Source organism: Palaemon carinicauda, chromosome 41 (genome assembly GCF_036898095.1).
Source record: "Palaemon carinicauda isolate YSFRI2023 chromosome 41, ASM3689809v2, whole genome shotgun sequence".
NCBI lineage: Eukaryota > Metazoa > Arthropoda > Malacostraca > Decapoda > Palaemonidae > Palaemon > Palaemon carinicauda.
Window position 1 is genome coordinate 49,072,795 of NC_090765.1, and position 17,546 is coordinate 49,090,340.

Sequence of the window (17,546 nt, forward strand, 5' to 3'; positions counted from 1 at the left end):
ATATTGGATTAAACATAACTACAGTAGCTTGTTCAGGGGCTATAACATAATTAGGAAAGTCATTTGTTTTATGAATTAAGGAATGCTTTTATTGGAGAAAATTTTTTAACAACAAGTGGGAAGAAGAATTAGTAGGCTTGTGACAACAATTCATTCACTTTATCTAGGAAAAGAATATAAAACTACAAAGTATAAGTCGTCTCAGAAGTACAGTAGTAACATTAGACGACATGGTAGAATAATGATTATCAGAACTCACCTCAGTTGACCTATATGGATATATTTCTGCAATAAGTTTTCTTAAAGACTGAACAAGAGATACCTCAACCGTGTTGACCTCTTCCTCATTATTATCTTCACCTTCAGGATTTATTTCTGGAGAATCTTTCAAATTGAAATCTTCAGTCATTCCCTTTTATTTACTACTAATGTTAACTTTTGTACCTCCAATAAGTAAGGGACTCAGTTATGACAGCTGAGGTACTAGCACCCACATTAACATAGCTAGGGACAATTCAGGGTGAGCTAGTGGCCAAGCCTACATCAGGCTGATCCCTAATGGTATTTGAAACATGGTGCAACCAATCTCAGCTTTAGCCAAAGGTTTTAAGTGATTATTTAAAATCTGCATTTCTCATTCCACAAGTACCTCTGATATGCCACATATTTCTAGAAATGTTTAAAATGGTTGCTTACAAGCGCTTACTTCAGAATCACAACCTGGTCTTCTATTTTGGAGTCTGTTGGTCATATAAAACTGATCAGACCACAGAAATGCAAGTTCTAGCAATAGAAGGAAATGAAGTAATTCGATAGAACAAGGCTCAAGAAGAGGCTATTGATTCCATAATGAGCTGTGTATCAACAGATCCCTTATTGACTGGTTCTAAAGCACTACTAGGCATAACTTAATGACTTAGCATAAGATTCAGAACAGGGCGGGTTAGGATGGGATCACTGCCATTATTAAAGGCTCACTGGCCTCTTTACATTACAAAATAATAAGTAAAAAGCTAATTACTGCCAACCTCAGAAAGCTTAGTATTAGCCAAAGTGGCAATAGCAACTTCACTCGTACTATAATTAACCAGCACAGTCTTCCCTGGAGTTTCCCCTAAACTACAAGTTAATTGTCTTTTATAACTGGAATCTTTTATATGATTATCCAGGAACTAAACAGATTCCTTCATTAGAACTGTTGGGGAATAATAGTCCTCAAAACATTTATTCAAATCACAATTTTGGCCTCAGTATGTGACACAAGGAGAAAGGGAAAGGAGAGCAGAATACTGGACTAACTGTAGTGTAATTAAACAAGTAAAACCTCTCTGGATTACATTCTTGGTTATGGAAACAATATTAAGCCTCTCAGGCTAAGGCACTGCAGCAACCTTTCTGAACTGTAATATTCCAAGGACAACCAAAGAGTAACTGGATACCCAAGATCCATCATCTGTTTCCAAGAAGTTTACTCTCTTAGGTTCCATTCCACATACCAGCAGAGTAACTATGGCACCTTCAAACCAAACTGTGTAATCATTAATTCATACTGAGACAAGACATACACCTGTGCAGACTTGAAAAAACAATGGCAGTTACACCAGGACTAATTCAACTTCCAAGAAGGAAAGCAAGAAAAAATAATTCCAATAAACCTCAACTTCAAAAACAAAGAAAAAAGAGGTGGCCCTAAAATTATGATAGAGAATCAGTGCCAGAAGATAAAGGCCATACAAAATGTTTCCCAGAGATGGGAAGTCTTAAAGTTAGCAGGACGATCGTACCAATTTTGATACTCGCGGCTATTTTCATAATCTAATTAATTGCTGATAACTAGAGTTGACTGCATAAGGAACCTTAACCTTGAACACTTAAGTCTTTTATATGATACGGATTAAATTCTTTTAGAGTTTCTGTGAACATACTTTTAACTAAATGAACATAGCATTTTTGGAAAAAAGGACAATTTTAAAATCTAATCACACAGCAAATTAGTGTCACTACCTGTAATGTCCACAGTTTGTCCAAAAAATACTGAGTGATTCATACCAGACAAAAAAAATCTGTTTTCTGATGAAATTCTTACATCAATTTCCAAAGAGGAAGTGAAAATATTGTGGCAGGCTATTAGTCTTAAAATAAATTTTGCTTCAGAGGAAGGGAACAGACATCATCATCTTATGATCTCAAAGCCTACCTTAATGATAGTGTTTGCAGTTTACATATCTAGTTGAAGCAAATAACAAAGGGAAAAGGGTTTTAACCATGAAATCTATAAGTTAAAGATTTTCCAACAGTTAAAAAGTCAAACCTTTTAAATAATGTTAAACCGCATCCAAAATAAAAAAAATAAAGACCTGATCACTGGAAGCCTTTTAATATTATAGTATATGTCTTAAATACATCTGTTATAATACAGTACCTGAAATGGATAGATCTAATCGAAGATGCTTGAGCATAGAATAAGGCATTGGTCTATAATCTATACCCTTAAAAGCTGACATTGAAAATTATTCTTATAAAAGGACAACTTAAAAAAATCAACAATATTATCCTAGCTAATTGTAGTCACTGATACATTCTTAGATTGTCACCATTAGAAATAATCATACAAGTGTCTTTAATACAAATTAATAATAGAAGGTCTTCTAGTATCTAGAAAAGAGTATCTAGAAAAGAGTATCAAGAGGGCTGCAAAATCTTTAGGTTCTGATAATGTAATGGATAGCCTCCAGTAGGTTAGATGAAGAATGGATGGGTTTATATGAATCACCCTTGAAATTAATTGTCTGAGCAGATTTGTTTATACAGTAACTTTCTTGGACACACAACAGAAGCATGTGTGGCCAGAATGGGGATATTAGTCATTTTGCCATTTGCAGAGCCGCTGAACTTGTTTCATACTCGATAAATCATGGCAAATGATAGGAATGTGTAAAGATCTAGATTTGTCCAGAAAGTAACAGGCATCTACCTTCTATACTAAGGGATCCAGAACAAGAAAACAAAATACTTTTATCTTTGTTCAGTAATGTTGCATATATGACTTAATTTGAGTGACCACACCATTCCCACATTTCTGGACAGTCTAGCTGATCTAGCAGCTGTTTGTTTGGAAGAACTTGACTCTTTTTATCTTTGTTGAGTTTTACATTTAGGCTAAGATATTCAATCTGATCAGGAAGCATACTTCCTAGAGAGAGACTGTGAGGCCTATGTACTCCTCACAACATTTCTAAAGTAAAAATTGTCCCTGCCGGAGAGACAAAGAATGTGGATCAAGTTCACCCGAAAATAATTCCTTTGCACAACAGTGCAATGATTGCTAACAAATCTGAAGCAACAGACTAGCTTGAGTTCTGGTATCCAACTTAGCAGATACTTTATCAATTACATTTAAATCTACAACAGGCCCCTAAATAGGGAAAAGAAATAAAAGAAAGATTGCACATCAAAGACTGTTCCATCATTGAGGTACATATCTTTTCTCTTTTCTTAATTACCAAACACAAATGCTGACGCTGCCTTTGAAACCTCCTGTGAAACAGAATTATCAGAAAATATCAGATAATCCAAAATTATATTCAAATCTTAAACATTTGCAAAATTTCTTAAAATCTGCCCAAGTTAACAGGCTCTCCCTTATCCAGTACTGTACAGGTAGGATGACCTTATGCTGCCTTGGTTCTGGATGTGGCCTAGTGACCATGTATGTCTCAAAACATTGCCATGGTCTGCCCTACCACCAGTTGTTCCTTATCTAACTTCATATTATCAAGGAATAATAAACATTTAAATTTAATCAACTGGACCTAACCCCATTTAAATAGCTAGCAAACATTATTTGGATTTAAAACCTTCACACTAATCATATATACAGTAAAACTCACAATAATGGACTCTTTCATATTGGATTTCCAATAAAACCAACCAAATCAAGATATCCAGTTGTGTCCGGGTGGCATTGTAATGGCCCCCAAGGAGGCCATACATAGAATAGTTCCGATTTATCTATATTTATTAGCAGTGTATTGTATAATTATCTGAATTAAGGTATAAAACTTATTTTACCTTATCTATTATTGGCATAATTTCATAATAAATAGCCCATTCAAGAAATAATTCTATGTCAATTAAATAATATTTTTTCTATTCAAGCGCAAAGAAGAAAATGTAAATACTGTCTGGGGATTTTGTCGTCAGTTGATTTTACGCTATTACTATCGAGGATATGTGCACATATCAATAACAAATAGTATTCTTAATATATATATATATATATATATATATATATATATATATATATATATATATATATATAGATGTTATTATATAAGTTGTTTACTTACTGTATTCTTGGAAATATAAAATAAAGCTGTTTCTTTACCATGTTTTCCTAACATACAATTCCCAAAAGGGAAAAAATTGTTTTAAGTTTCATTGCCAGTTGCAATGAATGAACAAATGATTGAATTTACTCATCCAAATTAATAACTAATGATACTAATAGCTTTTATTTTCCCTATTGGAGCCCTTGGGCTTATAGCATCCTATTTTTTCAACTAAGGTTGTAGCTTAGCTAGTAATATTAACTGTATGAAAACTGTGGCAATCTATAACATATTGGTATTTTTGTATTATTCATTAAAAGATGTTTTGAATAAGTTTGGAAATCACAAAGATAAATTTTCACTCTTCTAATGGTATCAAAAATTATATTTAGTATTCAAATATATGCACTCACTAATAGTCAAACATTCTCTAAATCATATCACTCTCATAAAGCAAACAGCTTGTGATGTAACCCACGGTCTCTTTGTCATAATTTAAAAATCATTTCATAACTATAACAATATAAGTTTGCAAATAGCATCTAAGAGGTAGGATTAAAATGACTTACATATGTCAATAGAATCTCAAAATCAAACTGCTGTATAAGTCTTCAGTACTGCATTTTGATGATACAATAAGACATCACAATGTTCATGAATCTGAACCTTAGTAACTGAAAGAGATTCCGCAACATTCCATGTTGGAAGAGCATTGTCATGCCTTACGTAGATACAGGAGTCTACTTCCAACTGTTATTGTGCCCACTGTGCACCACTGCATAGGGAAGAACTAGAAATGAATAGTTCTCAGTAATGGTTGTCACTTTGTGTTTTATTGGGGAAAACCTAATGGGGGAATACTCTTTTGCACAGACTACCAAGAGCAAATTGTAATAAAAAAACAGGACTCATTCTGCTATGTATTGACGATTGTGTGAATATCATCGGGAATACACAATGTATCATCAAATGTGACTTGCTTGAAAGACACTGATATTTATTTCTCCTGGATCAGGCTCGCATTGTTAAAATACAAAGTGATGCTTTCCAGTATACACACAGATTACCACTGGAACTTTCCAGCACATGATTAATCTGCTTATTCAAAAGTTACATGAGGTAATCTTTCATCTAGAAGACATCTTAGTAAACACTAACATATGGGCTGAGTGTATTTGGGTGATTTTAGGCTCTATATTCCATGGTCTAGCAGATGATAATAAGACCATCAAACTATCCAAAGGTGATTTTGGAGAAACCTTGAGAAAATAGGCCAGGCTACATGACAAACAGGAAAGTAAAGGTTAATATCATTGAGGATCTTCAGTTGTGGTACTCAAAGGATGAGAGAGCTGTGCATAGTTTTATTGCACAAAATTTCCTGATGATGATACCAAAACGAGTGTTTAAAACGAGTTCTTTAGATCTGTGGCACTACCTGTTTAGAAAATGAGTCTGCACATATACCCTAATTAAGCTTTCTTTTTTTGCTAAGCAAATTAATAATACAATCAAGAGTGACTTTTCTATCTAAAATAGTCAGTTTTCTTCATTATTAAGATGTTACTTTTACAAGAATTTGATCCTCAATTCTCCCTGAATCTTATCAAAAACTTTAGCTGGGTCCTCAAGTAACATAAGATATTTAATGGGAAAGTCAACACACGTAAATATTTCTATAGCTAGTACCTGACTTCATAAAATCAAACACTAAGTATAATATTACAATAATGAACAGCATGCAAGTAGTTAATATAAGAGAAATTGAATGATATGAGTGTGTCTTGTAAAATCTAGAAAATTTAAAGCTTTCAATTTTGGTATAAAACTTGGGACTCTCAATAATTTTTTTCCAAATTTATTGAGGAATAAATAGTCTTCATGTCAGTGTTGTATAATAAAAGAAAAGCTTGAATAATGGTTTTAAATTTATAAGCAAATAACAAATACTTTACAACCATAACATAATTCTGTAAAACTGGCATTTGGAACATTTTTCAGTTTTTAAATACTGTACTCAACTTTTTCACTTCATGCTTTCAATAACTTGAAAATATCATCATCATCTCCTCCTACGTCTATTGACGCAAAGGGCCTCTGTTAGATTTTGTCAGTTGTCTCTATCTTGAGCTTTTTCTTGGGGGTCATTCTGACACTTTCTCTTTCCATAGACTGACTAAATCCATGGAGGATTCATTGGCTAAATTTATCAAAGGATAGCCGGTTCCTTGAGATGCGTAGTGCCTATCTAACTAAGGCAAGTGACCCCTGCCAGTCCATACTACTTTAGGATATAGACAAGAAAATTAGCATAAACACTTAAAAGTGAAGGCTTTACTTACACAAAGTATTACTTGTAACCATTCATTACTCACCGGTATAATTTCTATGTAGGTGTAATCATCCCTCTGAAGAGGGAAGATTTTTGATGCCTGTACCAGGAGAAAATATCTCAATTCATAATAGCCATACTCTAGAAAAATTGCTGGAACAGTAAGCTGTGAGTTGTTCCAAGACCGTATTACACCTTCGATTTGAATATCCCTCACTGGAGCGCCCATCAGATCTACTTGTGTGATGGTCCACCAACGGCTGAGTTATTGGAAAAAAGTAATTATCAATTCTGATACATTATGGTATTCCATATACAGTACATTACACATAAAACTCCTAATTATAAAACAGTTAAGTTCAGTAATAACACTTCTTGAGATAGAAAAGGGGATTTCACCTCAAGACTCTTTTTATCACTTTCAAATTCTAATCCCCTTTTGAAAGTGATGAGGCCTTTTAAAGCAAAAATTTCCATAAAATTCTGTGCACAACCTTTTGCATAACCTTTCTAAAATTAATAAATTGAACCATGAACACAGTAAAAGTCCTTTTATCTAGCCCTCAACCCATCAGCAAACCCAATTAATATGCATTCACTGGCCAAGCTTTATTTTTTCATTAAATATCATCTAGAATTTGTAGCTAATTGCTGGTTAAAAATTTGCGAGTGTGTGCTCTATCGCTGGTGAAGAGACTAGCAGAAGAAGACCGCCATCAATACTGTTATTGCCTTCACCAAAATAGAGGATTTTGCGAAGGGTATGTATTCACCCCTGTCTGTTTGTTAGTTTATTTATTGGTTTGTGAGCAACTTTACACAAAATCTACAGAACTGATTTTGGCTAAACTTGGTAGTTATTTTGGGTATGACTAACGGATGAATCTGAAACAGTTTTGATAAAGTAAATCAAAGTACAAGTATGCAGCAGTACTTTGAAAATCATTGCAATGTTAGGTAAATAGCAAATATTTTGTTAAGTTTATTTTTTTGTGTGTGTGAAAAACATTACACAAAAAATGCTAAACATATTTGAGCAAAACTTGGTGGACCTGTGGGGTATGACACAAGGACAAACCTATGAGATTTTGAAGAAAATATATTGAAGTACAAGTACTTGGCATGGCGATGGCATGCTCATTACTGAGTTCCCCTCTAGTTGATTAGGTTTTGTTGTTATGTAGTACACAGTACCTGGTTTACAACAGCAAATATAAAGTTTCTGCATTTTTCCAAATTGATATTAATTCATATTCTGCAGAGTAACTTCCATTCGATGAAAGGAAACTCCTTCAAACAAACTGATCTACGACTAATCTTCTAGCATGCAAGCAAAACAACTGCTAATCATGCGTCATCTGTGAATGAAGGTTCACCCCTCTCCCCTACACCAGTGGAACCTTAACCCTCTAGTTCCAGAATTACATCAGGTGCTAAGGGTAACACTCCCCTCCCTTTCATTTATCAGATTAGGATAAATAAACACTGTGTGTGATGTGGTGTAATCTTACTTGAAAAAATATATAAATAAATAGAGTTTGAATATTATTGAAAAAAATAATAAAAATCAGAAAATCAGAATAAAAGTTATTCTATGATCGTTAAATTTCAAGGTTTGTGAAATAAATAAAAAAATTAAAAAGTGGAAAGAAAGTTCTTAACGTAAGTAAGAATGAAATTACTTTATTTCCTTTTTTCAATTCCTTACTCGTAAGACACAGGCAACTGTATATGGAAAACAATTGCTTAAAAAGTTAAAGAAGGGAAACAATAAGAACTACACTTGTTATAATCTGACTCTGAAGTAAGATTTTAATAAAACTGATGCTTTACTTAACTGTATCTAATGATAACGCATGAAATATTCTGAATTAAAAACATGGTTCATATGCATATTTTCCATTGTTTACATTCACAAAATGATCGAGACTATCGAATATGCTTTCAAAATCAGCTGATTTAGGTGAACAACCAGCTGGACTGGTTACACAACTACTTGAGCAGCCACCACAGGTCCAAGCACAAAGGTGATGGGAGTCGTTGATATACAGTACTCTCCCAAGTAAAAGGCTGTGAAGGTGGTCTGATTTTTCCAGACCCAAGCCTTCAAAACTTGGCCCACTGATAGGTTTCTCCTGAAGGCTAGAGTGGAGCCAAGACCCCTGACTTCGTGAGCTCTGGTTTTAGATGGTACTTCGACCCTCTCATCAGTCCAGGTGTACGCTCTACAGCTCATCTCTCAATGCCAGAAAGAGACCGTTTCGAACACCATTGGATCAGTCAGTGCTAACAAAAAGTCTCTGACATTCAGGCCTGAGGTGTTGGGTCCTTTTCAGATAGTACCGCAGCGTCCTAACGGGACACAAGAGCATCTCCTCTTGATTACAACCCCCATGCCTCCTGAAGAGACGGGATGAAGAAGGACTGAAACATGGGGCCCTGCAACGCCAGTTTCTAGGTTTTGAGCACAAAACTGAAGGAGACCTCCTCCCACCCCTCGTTGTAGGTGACTAAATAAGGGAGACAGTGAAACCAACTCTCTTCGCCAATGTTAAAGCTAGCAGAAAGTCTTGAGAGTCAGATCCCTGTCTGAAGACCAACTTAAAAGACTCAAAAGGCATACACTTTAGCGCCACGAAGACTAAAGTCACGTACCACTCAGGGAGCCTGAGATCCTGTATGAGCAAGACTGCTCGAAGCTCCTCATAAGCATAGACAACTCCTAGGAAGTGGAGAGGTCTACACCATCAAGTCGGAAGACTATACTCAAGGTCTTTGACAGCTGCAACTGGGGCACAATGAAGATGAGGAAATCACTGATCTGTACTAGAATTTCTCTGACCAAAGGAATATTCCTTCTACACCACCAATTGCAGAAGGCACCCCATTTAACCCGGTATTCAGCTGTAAAGCACTTCCGGAGGTATCCCAACATCTCCTGTATAGTGCCTCGTGAAAAAACTTTTGCTCGTTGTTGGATAACCTCCAACCGTGAAGAGCCAGTGATTCCATGGCCTGGTGGTATCTTTACAGGTGCAGCTGACAGAGAAGCGTGGGCCACTGGGGTTATTCTCTCAGGACCTTGACCAGAGGAGCTAGCAGATTGTGATACCACTCAGGATGAGGCAATTTGTGCAATACCATGTTTACAGGAGAGAGGTTAGAGAATGAATGTACAGTAAATAAGAAATTTGACTACTTTTGTTACCTAATTAACACTTGGTAACCACCGGGTTAATGTGGTAGTCAGCACTGAGATCTGGATACAAGTGGTTTATGTATTAATGGAGGCTACTGTCGACTTAAGGGGATCAAGAGGTGGAGCCAATGGAGCTACATTCAGGGGCAATTCCTCTAGGTTAGGGTTCCTACAAGGGCTACCTTATAGGAGAGGGTACGTTAAGATTTTATTCTGTTGAAAAACAGTCAAACTTGCTGTGCTCTATAGATATAAGCACTGTGGCCTAGAGGAAAGTATCAAAATGATAAATCTTATTATTAAAATTACGGTAGGTTTAGCATCAATTTTAAAGTAATAAATCAAGGATCATTTACATTTAGTATTTACTTCCACCATGTATTTCCATTAATGTGAAAATTACTTACCTCACAGGCACGGAAATGTTGCAATTAACTTTAGATGTTGTAGCTCTGAAAAACTGCAGGCTTTTCCATATCTTGGGAGCTGATGCTACACGGGATACCTTTTCTAAAATACCCACCTCAGGCATGGCACATGGCATATCAGCAATAACAACGCTCAACTCTACACGCTTAATGAGTCTCCCATCAAAAGCAAAAGTTCGTACAGTATAAATTCCTTCATCTCTGAAAAGAAATTATGTCATTATTTGCAATTCTTAGTAAATATGACAAATTCGGAGATAATTGTATTTTTCCCTAACTAATATAAACCTGTAGTTATTTATGTGGATTATCTTTCGGCAAAGCTGGAAGGTAGCCATTAGACTATAAGTGCAAGGTGGCAACGCCGCCTAACCACTTGAGTAGGTAGGCTGGGGGTGGATGGGGGTACACAGTCATATACTGTACTAAGTATACTAGTGTACTGGTATTCAAGGATAGACCACAAGTTGTAACAGTTGTTTATTCTTCTACAATGGGTCATAGAGTGGGGCAACTTGGCTTAAAATTATTCTATGAATTAATAAGTTAGGAAACTTGGCATCAATCTCATCTCGCTCCAAATTTGGACCACTCCTAACTTTCCTTACTCTTGGTGAAAAGTTAATTTTTATTACAAAGCAAAAATAGTCTTTAGGATTCCATTTCAATCCTAAGATTTTTTTCACAATCAGAATCTATTACATTAACATTGGATTGTCAGTGGACACCATGAAAATTGTAATGTTAATGAGAGATTCTGACTGTGAAAAAATCTTAGCATTGAAATGGAACCCTAAAGAAGACTATTTTTCCATAGTAGTAAAAATCAACTTTTTCACAAAGAGTAAGAAAAGTTAGGAGTGGTCCAAATTTGGAGTGAGAAAAGATTGATGCCAAGTTTCCAAACTTATTAACTCATAGAATGATTTTAAGCCAATTTGTCTCATTCTATGACTCAATGTAGAAGAATAAAGAACTCTCACAACTTGTGGTCTATCCTTGAATACCAGTACACTCGCTAAACATACAAAGTGAGTATGAGAGTAGCCTGAGCAATTAAATTGTCGTGAGAGGTATGCACGTCTTGTATGAACACATTCCGATTTTATAAATAGGAAATGCACAAGGACTTGAAACTTGAACACACAAATTATTGATATATTTGAAGGTCACAGAAACAATAAAAACACATCTTAAGTCATTACTTCTCAATTCATCATCATCTACTTCACACTTCATAGTCCTGGGGTTTTCAACTCTTCTAGTGACTTGTGGAGCCCAGTTGAGTGTTTGGTGAACTAATCTCTTTGGGGGAGTGCGAAGAACATGTCTAAACCATCTCCATCTACTCCTCACCATGATCTCATCTACATATGGTACCCGAGTAATCTCTCTTATAGTTTCATTTCTAATCCTGTCCTGCCATCTAACTCCCAATATTCTTCTGAGGACTTAGTTCGCAAATCTACAATATCTGTTGGATTCTAGTCAGGGATTACGAGCAAGCAATGTTAAAAAGTATGGGGGATCGAAAAAATACACACTTTGCAAGTACTTGTATCTATTTTATAGTAAAATAAGTTATTACCCATGTACATTCAAACTATGATGCATTAGAGCGCTCTCTCTGTCTCAAAAGGGATGTAGAAAGTACAGTTAACTCCCCATAAACACAACGGTTATGTTACTGGAGAGGTCGTGTTAATGGAAATCTTGTTAACGGAACATAATTTCTCCATAAGAAATTATGGTAATAGGGGGTGTTATTTTTTTTACCATGAAACTTGAACAAACAAATTATTGATATATTTGTAGGTCACAAAAACAATAAAAACACACATTCTTACTCTACTTGTATCTATCTTATAGTAAAATAAGTTATTACCCATGAACAATCACACTATGATGCATAAGCCCCCCCTGCGCGCACACACACACACACACACACACACACACACACACACACACTCTCTCTCTCTCTCTCTCTCTCTCTCTCTCTCTCTCTCTCTCTCTCTCTCTCTCTCTCTCTTTTATATTTTGCTTTTAATCTCATGGTTATTTATTTATAATGAATTTTATATCAATAAGTACATTTTTAAATAAAAAAACACAATATACAAAACTATTGTATGTACGAACGCACAATGCTACTGTATATGCATATCAAACACATTAGCGATTTATTTTTATTTCATTTTGGAAAATAAATAACATATCGTAACATATTTTCCTTCTAATCTAATGATTATTTATTTAAAATTAATCTTATATCAATAAGAACACATTTAAATTAAAAATCAAAATGAGCTGTACTGTGTGGTGGGTACGAACGCACAATGCTACTATGTATGCGTATCAAACACATTAGCGATTTTTTTTTTCATTTAGGTAATTAAATAAAGGATCGCAACATATTTTTCCTTTTAGTCTAATGGATATTTATTCACAATTAATTTCATATCAATAAGTACAAATTCAAGTTAAAAAAGCAATGAACATTACTTTCTTGTACCATATGTACGAACGCACAATGCTACTATGCATATCAAACACATTAGCGATTTATTTTTCTTTCATTTCAATAAAAACAGATCGTAACATATTTTTCCTTTTCATGTCATGCTTATTTGTTTACAATTAATTTTATATCATGGTTTTCATACATTTTGTTTTAAGCTACAGTATTATTATTAGTTATCATATGAATCAAAATATCTTTCTCTCTCTCTCTCTCTCTCTCTCTCTCTCTCTCTCTCTCTCTCTCTCTCAGAGGTGCCTTACTATACACACAGAGAACAGATTTAACAGCTATCTTTGTTTTTTTAGAACATGTCAAATAAATACTACACACAATATAAAGTTTTGCTTTGCTTAAATCTACGTTCGATCGTAGGCAAGGATTAATACGTCCTTCGATTTCGTCAGCTGATCTGTAGCTTAATGATGTATATGAACTGAAGGATGTCTAAAATAATCCTGGTTTTTTATGTTATCTGAACTGCGTTTAATCATTTTTGTACTTTCCTTTTATCAATTCAAGATGTATTTAACAACAGCAATTACCGATTGTTTTTATTTTGGTCTTGTTGTCAGCTGTTTTCCAAGTTCCAACAGTATCACGATTATGCTCTCATATAGTTAACAGACTATTGTTGATATGATTTTGCTTGCTATCATGTAATACTTGAAAAAAACACTGTTCAACGAACTCTAGACCAGTTTCTTAATAAAATGCATATCGAACAACAACAACATATGAATCAGTTGTTGACACAGGTTTTCGTCTGCCACCCACCAAAGCAGGTCGGTCACTTGACCCTGAGTAATTGGAACTCGAATGTCCGGCAGATCTGAGAGTTGGTTCCACACAGACTTTAGCTGCCAGTGCAGGGATCTCATCCTGAGGCGGCCGTTTAGAACTGGATGGAGGGGAGAGGTTAGGTGACCTAACAGACTCAACCAACGATGAGCCAGTAAATCTTCCCATCTGAGGAAGGGTGATGCCACTTCTCTCAGCCCATGTACTCTTTCCTCTGATGGGAAGATTTTCTGTTGAATGGTGTCTACTATCATACCGAGGTATACCAGTCTCTGCAAAGGAAGAAGTGATGACTTTTCGAGATTTATCAAGACCCCCAGATCCTGACAAAACTCAAGAAGCATTTCTCGGGGACAAAGAGTCAGCCAGAACCAGCAAATCGTCTAGATATCTGAGGAGACGAATGCCGTTCCTGAACCCAAGATGACACTAGGGAGAATACTCTCGTAAAAACCTGAGGTGCTGTCACGAGACCGAAGCAGAGAGCCTTGAACTTTTATATTCTGTCCTCGTGTATCAATCTGAGATACTTCCTTGAAGAAATATGAATTGGGATCTGGAAGTATGCGTCCTTGAGATTCAGTGTGGACATGAAGTCCCTTGGTCAAACTGCCTGGATGACCGTGTCTGCTGTCTCCATCCTGAACTGACTCTGTTGAACAAACTTATTAAGGAGAGAGAGATCGATGACTTGTCTCCAGCCTCCAGATGCCTTTTTCACTAGAAAAATTTGACTGTAAAAGCCTGGAGACCCATCCACAACCTCTTAGAGAGTGCCCTTATGCAGCATGGTATGGACTTCAGCCCGGAGGGCCAGCTCCTTTGCGGATCCCTTCGCATAGAAGCTTAAGTGTACTGGATCCCTAGTCAGAGGAGGGAGAGGTTGAATGAACGGGGCGCGGTACCCCAACGGCGACCACTTGGATCACCCAAGGATCTGCCCCATGATGCTGCCACCTCTACCAGTAGCACTACAGGAATCTTCCCAATGGTGGTAGGTAGTGAGGATTGCCATTCTTAGCGGAGTGACCACCTCGGCCATTCCCTTTCGCTCCCTTCTTTCCTCTGAAGGACTTGTTTCCTTTCTGGCTTTTGGACTGAAAGGCATGTTTGGACACATTAGTAGGTCCTGAGGATCTAGAAGTTGAGGTATTAGAGGTAGCCTGCTGACCACGTGAAGACTGGGATGGTCTTCCATAGGATGTCTGGGCCCTATGGAGGAGTGAATCATTCGAAGATTTCCTCTATCGCTCAGCAGCCCTCTCAATCTCCTCAGGGAAGAAGAGAGATGAACCTTCAATGGTGGAATTACTCAAACGTGAGACTTTCACCTTTGGCCCTTGTTTGTGAAATTTCCCAATGACGGTATCCCTTTTCTTGAGTATAGCATTCACCCACAAGTTGACAACGTGGTGCGACAAAAACTCAAGAGTTCGGGTACCCGACAAAAGGAAAGACTTCCATGCGAACTCCTTCGAAAGATTGTGGGAGCGCACCATGTAGCCCAAGGACCCCAACCATAGGTCGAACCACAAAGCATCCTGCATGGCATACTTCGTGCCTCTCTCTATGTTGAGGAGCTCAACTTCCGAGAGGGAGGCTTTCAAAGCGGAGAGGGTTTGAGTTGGACGACCCTTCGTCAGAGATTCCACCGAAGGGTCAAGGGACAAGGTGGAATGCGGCTCCCCCTCGATCTCGTAATACTTCCTTTGTAAAACGAAAGGAAGCAGTAAAGATCGTGGGGAGGAACCTCCCCTCAAGGAACTGTAAGTTCCAGCTATTTAGGCGTTATCCTTCCTTTTGGTGGCTGTCAGGCCTTTACCAAGGGCAAGGCTGCACTAGTCTTAGGAGGCTTCTGGGTCTCAAAGATCTCATCGAGAACCATATCTTTCCCTTCCTAGGTGGTGGTACCAGGAGTTGACAGCCTATTGATGGCCCTCAAGCAAGAGAGGACCTGCCAAAAGGTATGTTCTGACTCTCATCTCTCTTGTTCCGATTGAAAGGTCGGACTAGCTGCCCTCGGAAGACTTTCGTTATCTGTGTCCAATGGCTCATCTACCTCCAGCCTCACATCCACAGCTTGGGGTAGGTCAGGGTCGTCGACTGGATCATTTGAGGGACCTGCCACAGGGGATCTCCTATTTGCCTCTGCCAAACGGACTTCCCTTCCCTTGGCGTTCTTGGGTTTGGTTTTGGTGTCCTTGGATTCCCTTCATGCAGGGAAGTGTACCTCTAAAATGTCGGAAGGAGTCACTTGCGAGGGTTTAGGGACACCAGTAGCCAAAGTCTTAGCTGCAGGAGCCATAGGCTCTTCCTCTGGTGGAGGTAAGGAAATGGGACGCTGGTCCGGAGGCACTACCTCAATTTCTTGAGGGTTGAAGGGGTGGACAGAGATCTCCCTGGGAGAACCAATGTCCCTACTCATCCTAGGATAGATGAGATCTGCGTGCGGTGGAGTTACGCCTCTCATCCTTCTCTTCTGTCCCTTAGTCATGGTCTCCCTCGCCTTCACTGGAGTAAAGGGAATGTTATCCAGATAAGGAACAGAACGTGGAGTCACCTCGGTACTACATCGAGATGGGAAAGAACGTCGAGTCCTGTCCAACAAATGTCTCCTTCTACGGTTAGAACATTTATGAGATGAACTCCAGTCAGACTCCAAGGGAATCCGAGGAGTAGCCCTGACTGGAACAGTCCGGGGGCTGGGGTGGTGGAGGAGCCACACCCAAGGACTTATGCAGGGCAGTTAGCAAAGTACTAACCTATGCAGGGAGCTAAGCACCTTTTGATAAGTCCTGGGTTTCCCTAGAGAATCCAGGAGGAGAACGTCTTCTAGGAGGAACTCTAGAGGGAGCCTTCATAGATGTAGGACAGTCTCTGTAGCAACAGGAGATGCTCCTTTGTCAAGCGAAGAAGACGGTCCGGACTAATAGGTACGTTGGCATACCTATTAGAAGGCTCCTTAAACTCTTCAGGAAAGGGTATAGGCCTGAAGCTAGAGGCAGAGGTGTTGGTACTGCACTTGCTCACGGTTCCGAAACCCATACTCAGGAATCTCTCATGGAAATCGCAGATTTGTGAGCGAAATCATGAGATTCACGCACAAAATTGTGTTTTGTGTGACAATGGGCGTGATCCACGGGTAACAGTGCTCTAGGAACCATACTGGACAGTGGAAGCTTTGATCATTCCTGTTGCTTCAGGGACCGCCTAGGCCAGACGTAGTTGGCAATGAGGGCCTCTGAGTAGGGGCAACACTAAGCGTTGGAGAGCGCATCACGGAGGAACGCGTTGGAAAGTGTCACATGAGGGAACGCTGCGCTAAAGCACCCAAGGTAGCAAAGGGCACTAGAGGTAGCTTAGCTGGATGCCTGTCTACAGAATGTTCTGGCTCAGGATCAGGTTCGGTCCAGGCTCGTTTGGGAAGACAAGTTGAGGAGCGACATGCTGATGGATTGCTGATGCGCTTACCTCTTCCTCTAGACAAGGAACGTCTAGGCCTTGATTGTGAACGCAAAGTTCGCGATCGTGAACGTACTGTTCGTGATCAGGAGTATCTAGCCCTCGATCGTAAACGGCGTGAACGTCCCGAGTGCCTAGCTTGCAAACGTGACCTTTGGCCTCGTGATCATGCACTTCATATTCAAGAATGGCACCCTCGCAAGCATGAACGTTACCCTCGTGAACGGGAGCTTAATCTTTGCAAATATAATCATCATCCTCGTGAACCTATATCAACGCGATCTAGATCGCAAGCGTCCAGACCTAAGTCTAGACTCAGTTGCTCGTTATCATGATGAATGCGATCACAAGACTTTACCTCTAGAATAAGAACGCCTCCGAGGAGAACGTTTGTACCACTGGTCTCGTGGACAAAGAGCGTTGAGATTGTGAAGACCTATGATCTGTTTGATCTTCAGATTGTCGCGAACGACGA

At 38.2% G+C, this 17,546-nt stretch overlaps 1 protein-coding gene across 1 annotated transcript in view; it reads right to left on the reverse strand.

The window, feature by feature from the left end:
* LOC137632419 (uncharacterized) overlaps positions 1 to 17,546 on the reverse strand; it is a 342,058-nt gene that overhangs the window by 103,521 nt on the left and 220,991 nt on the right. Inside the window, 2 exon segments of the mRNA XM_068364351.1 lie at positions 6,707 to 6,923; positions 10,270 to 10,491. Of these exon segments, the coding sequence (XP_068220452.1) occupies positions 6,707 to 6,923; positions 10,270 to 10,491 (439 nt within the window).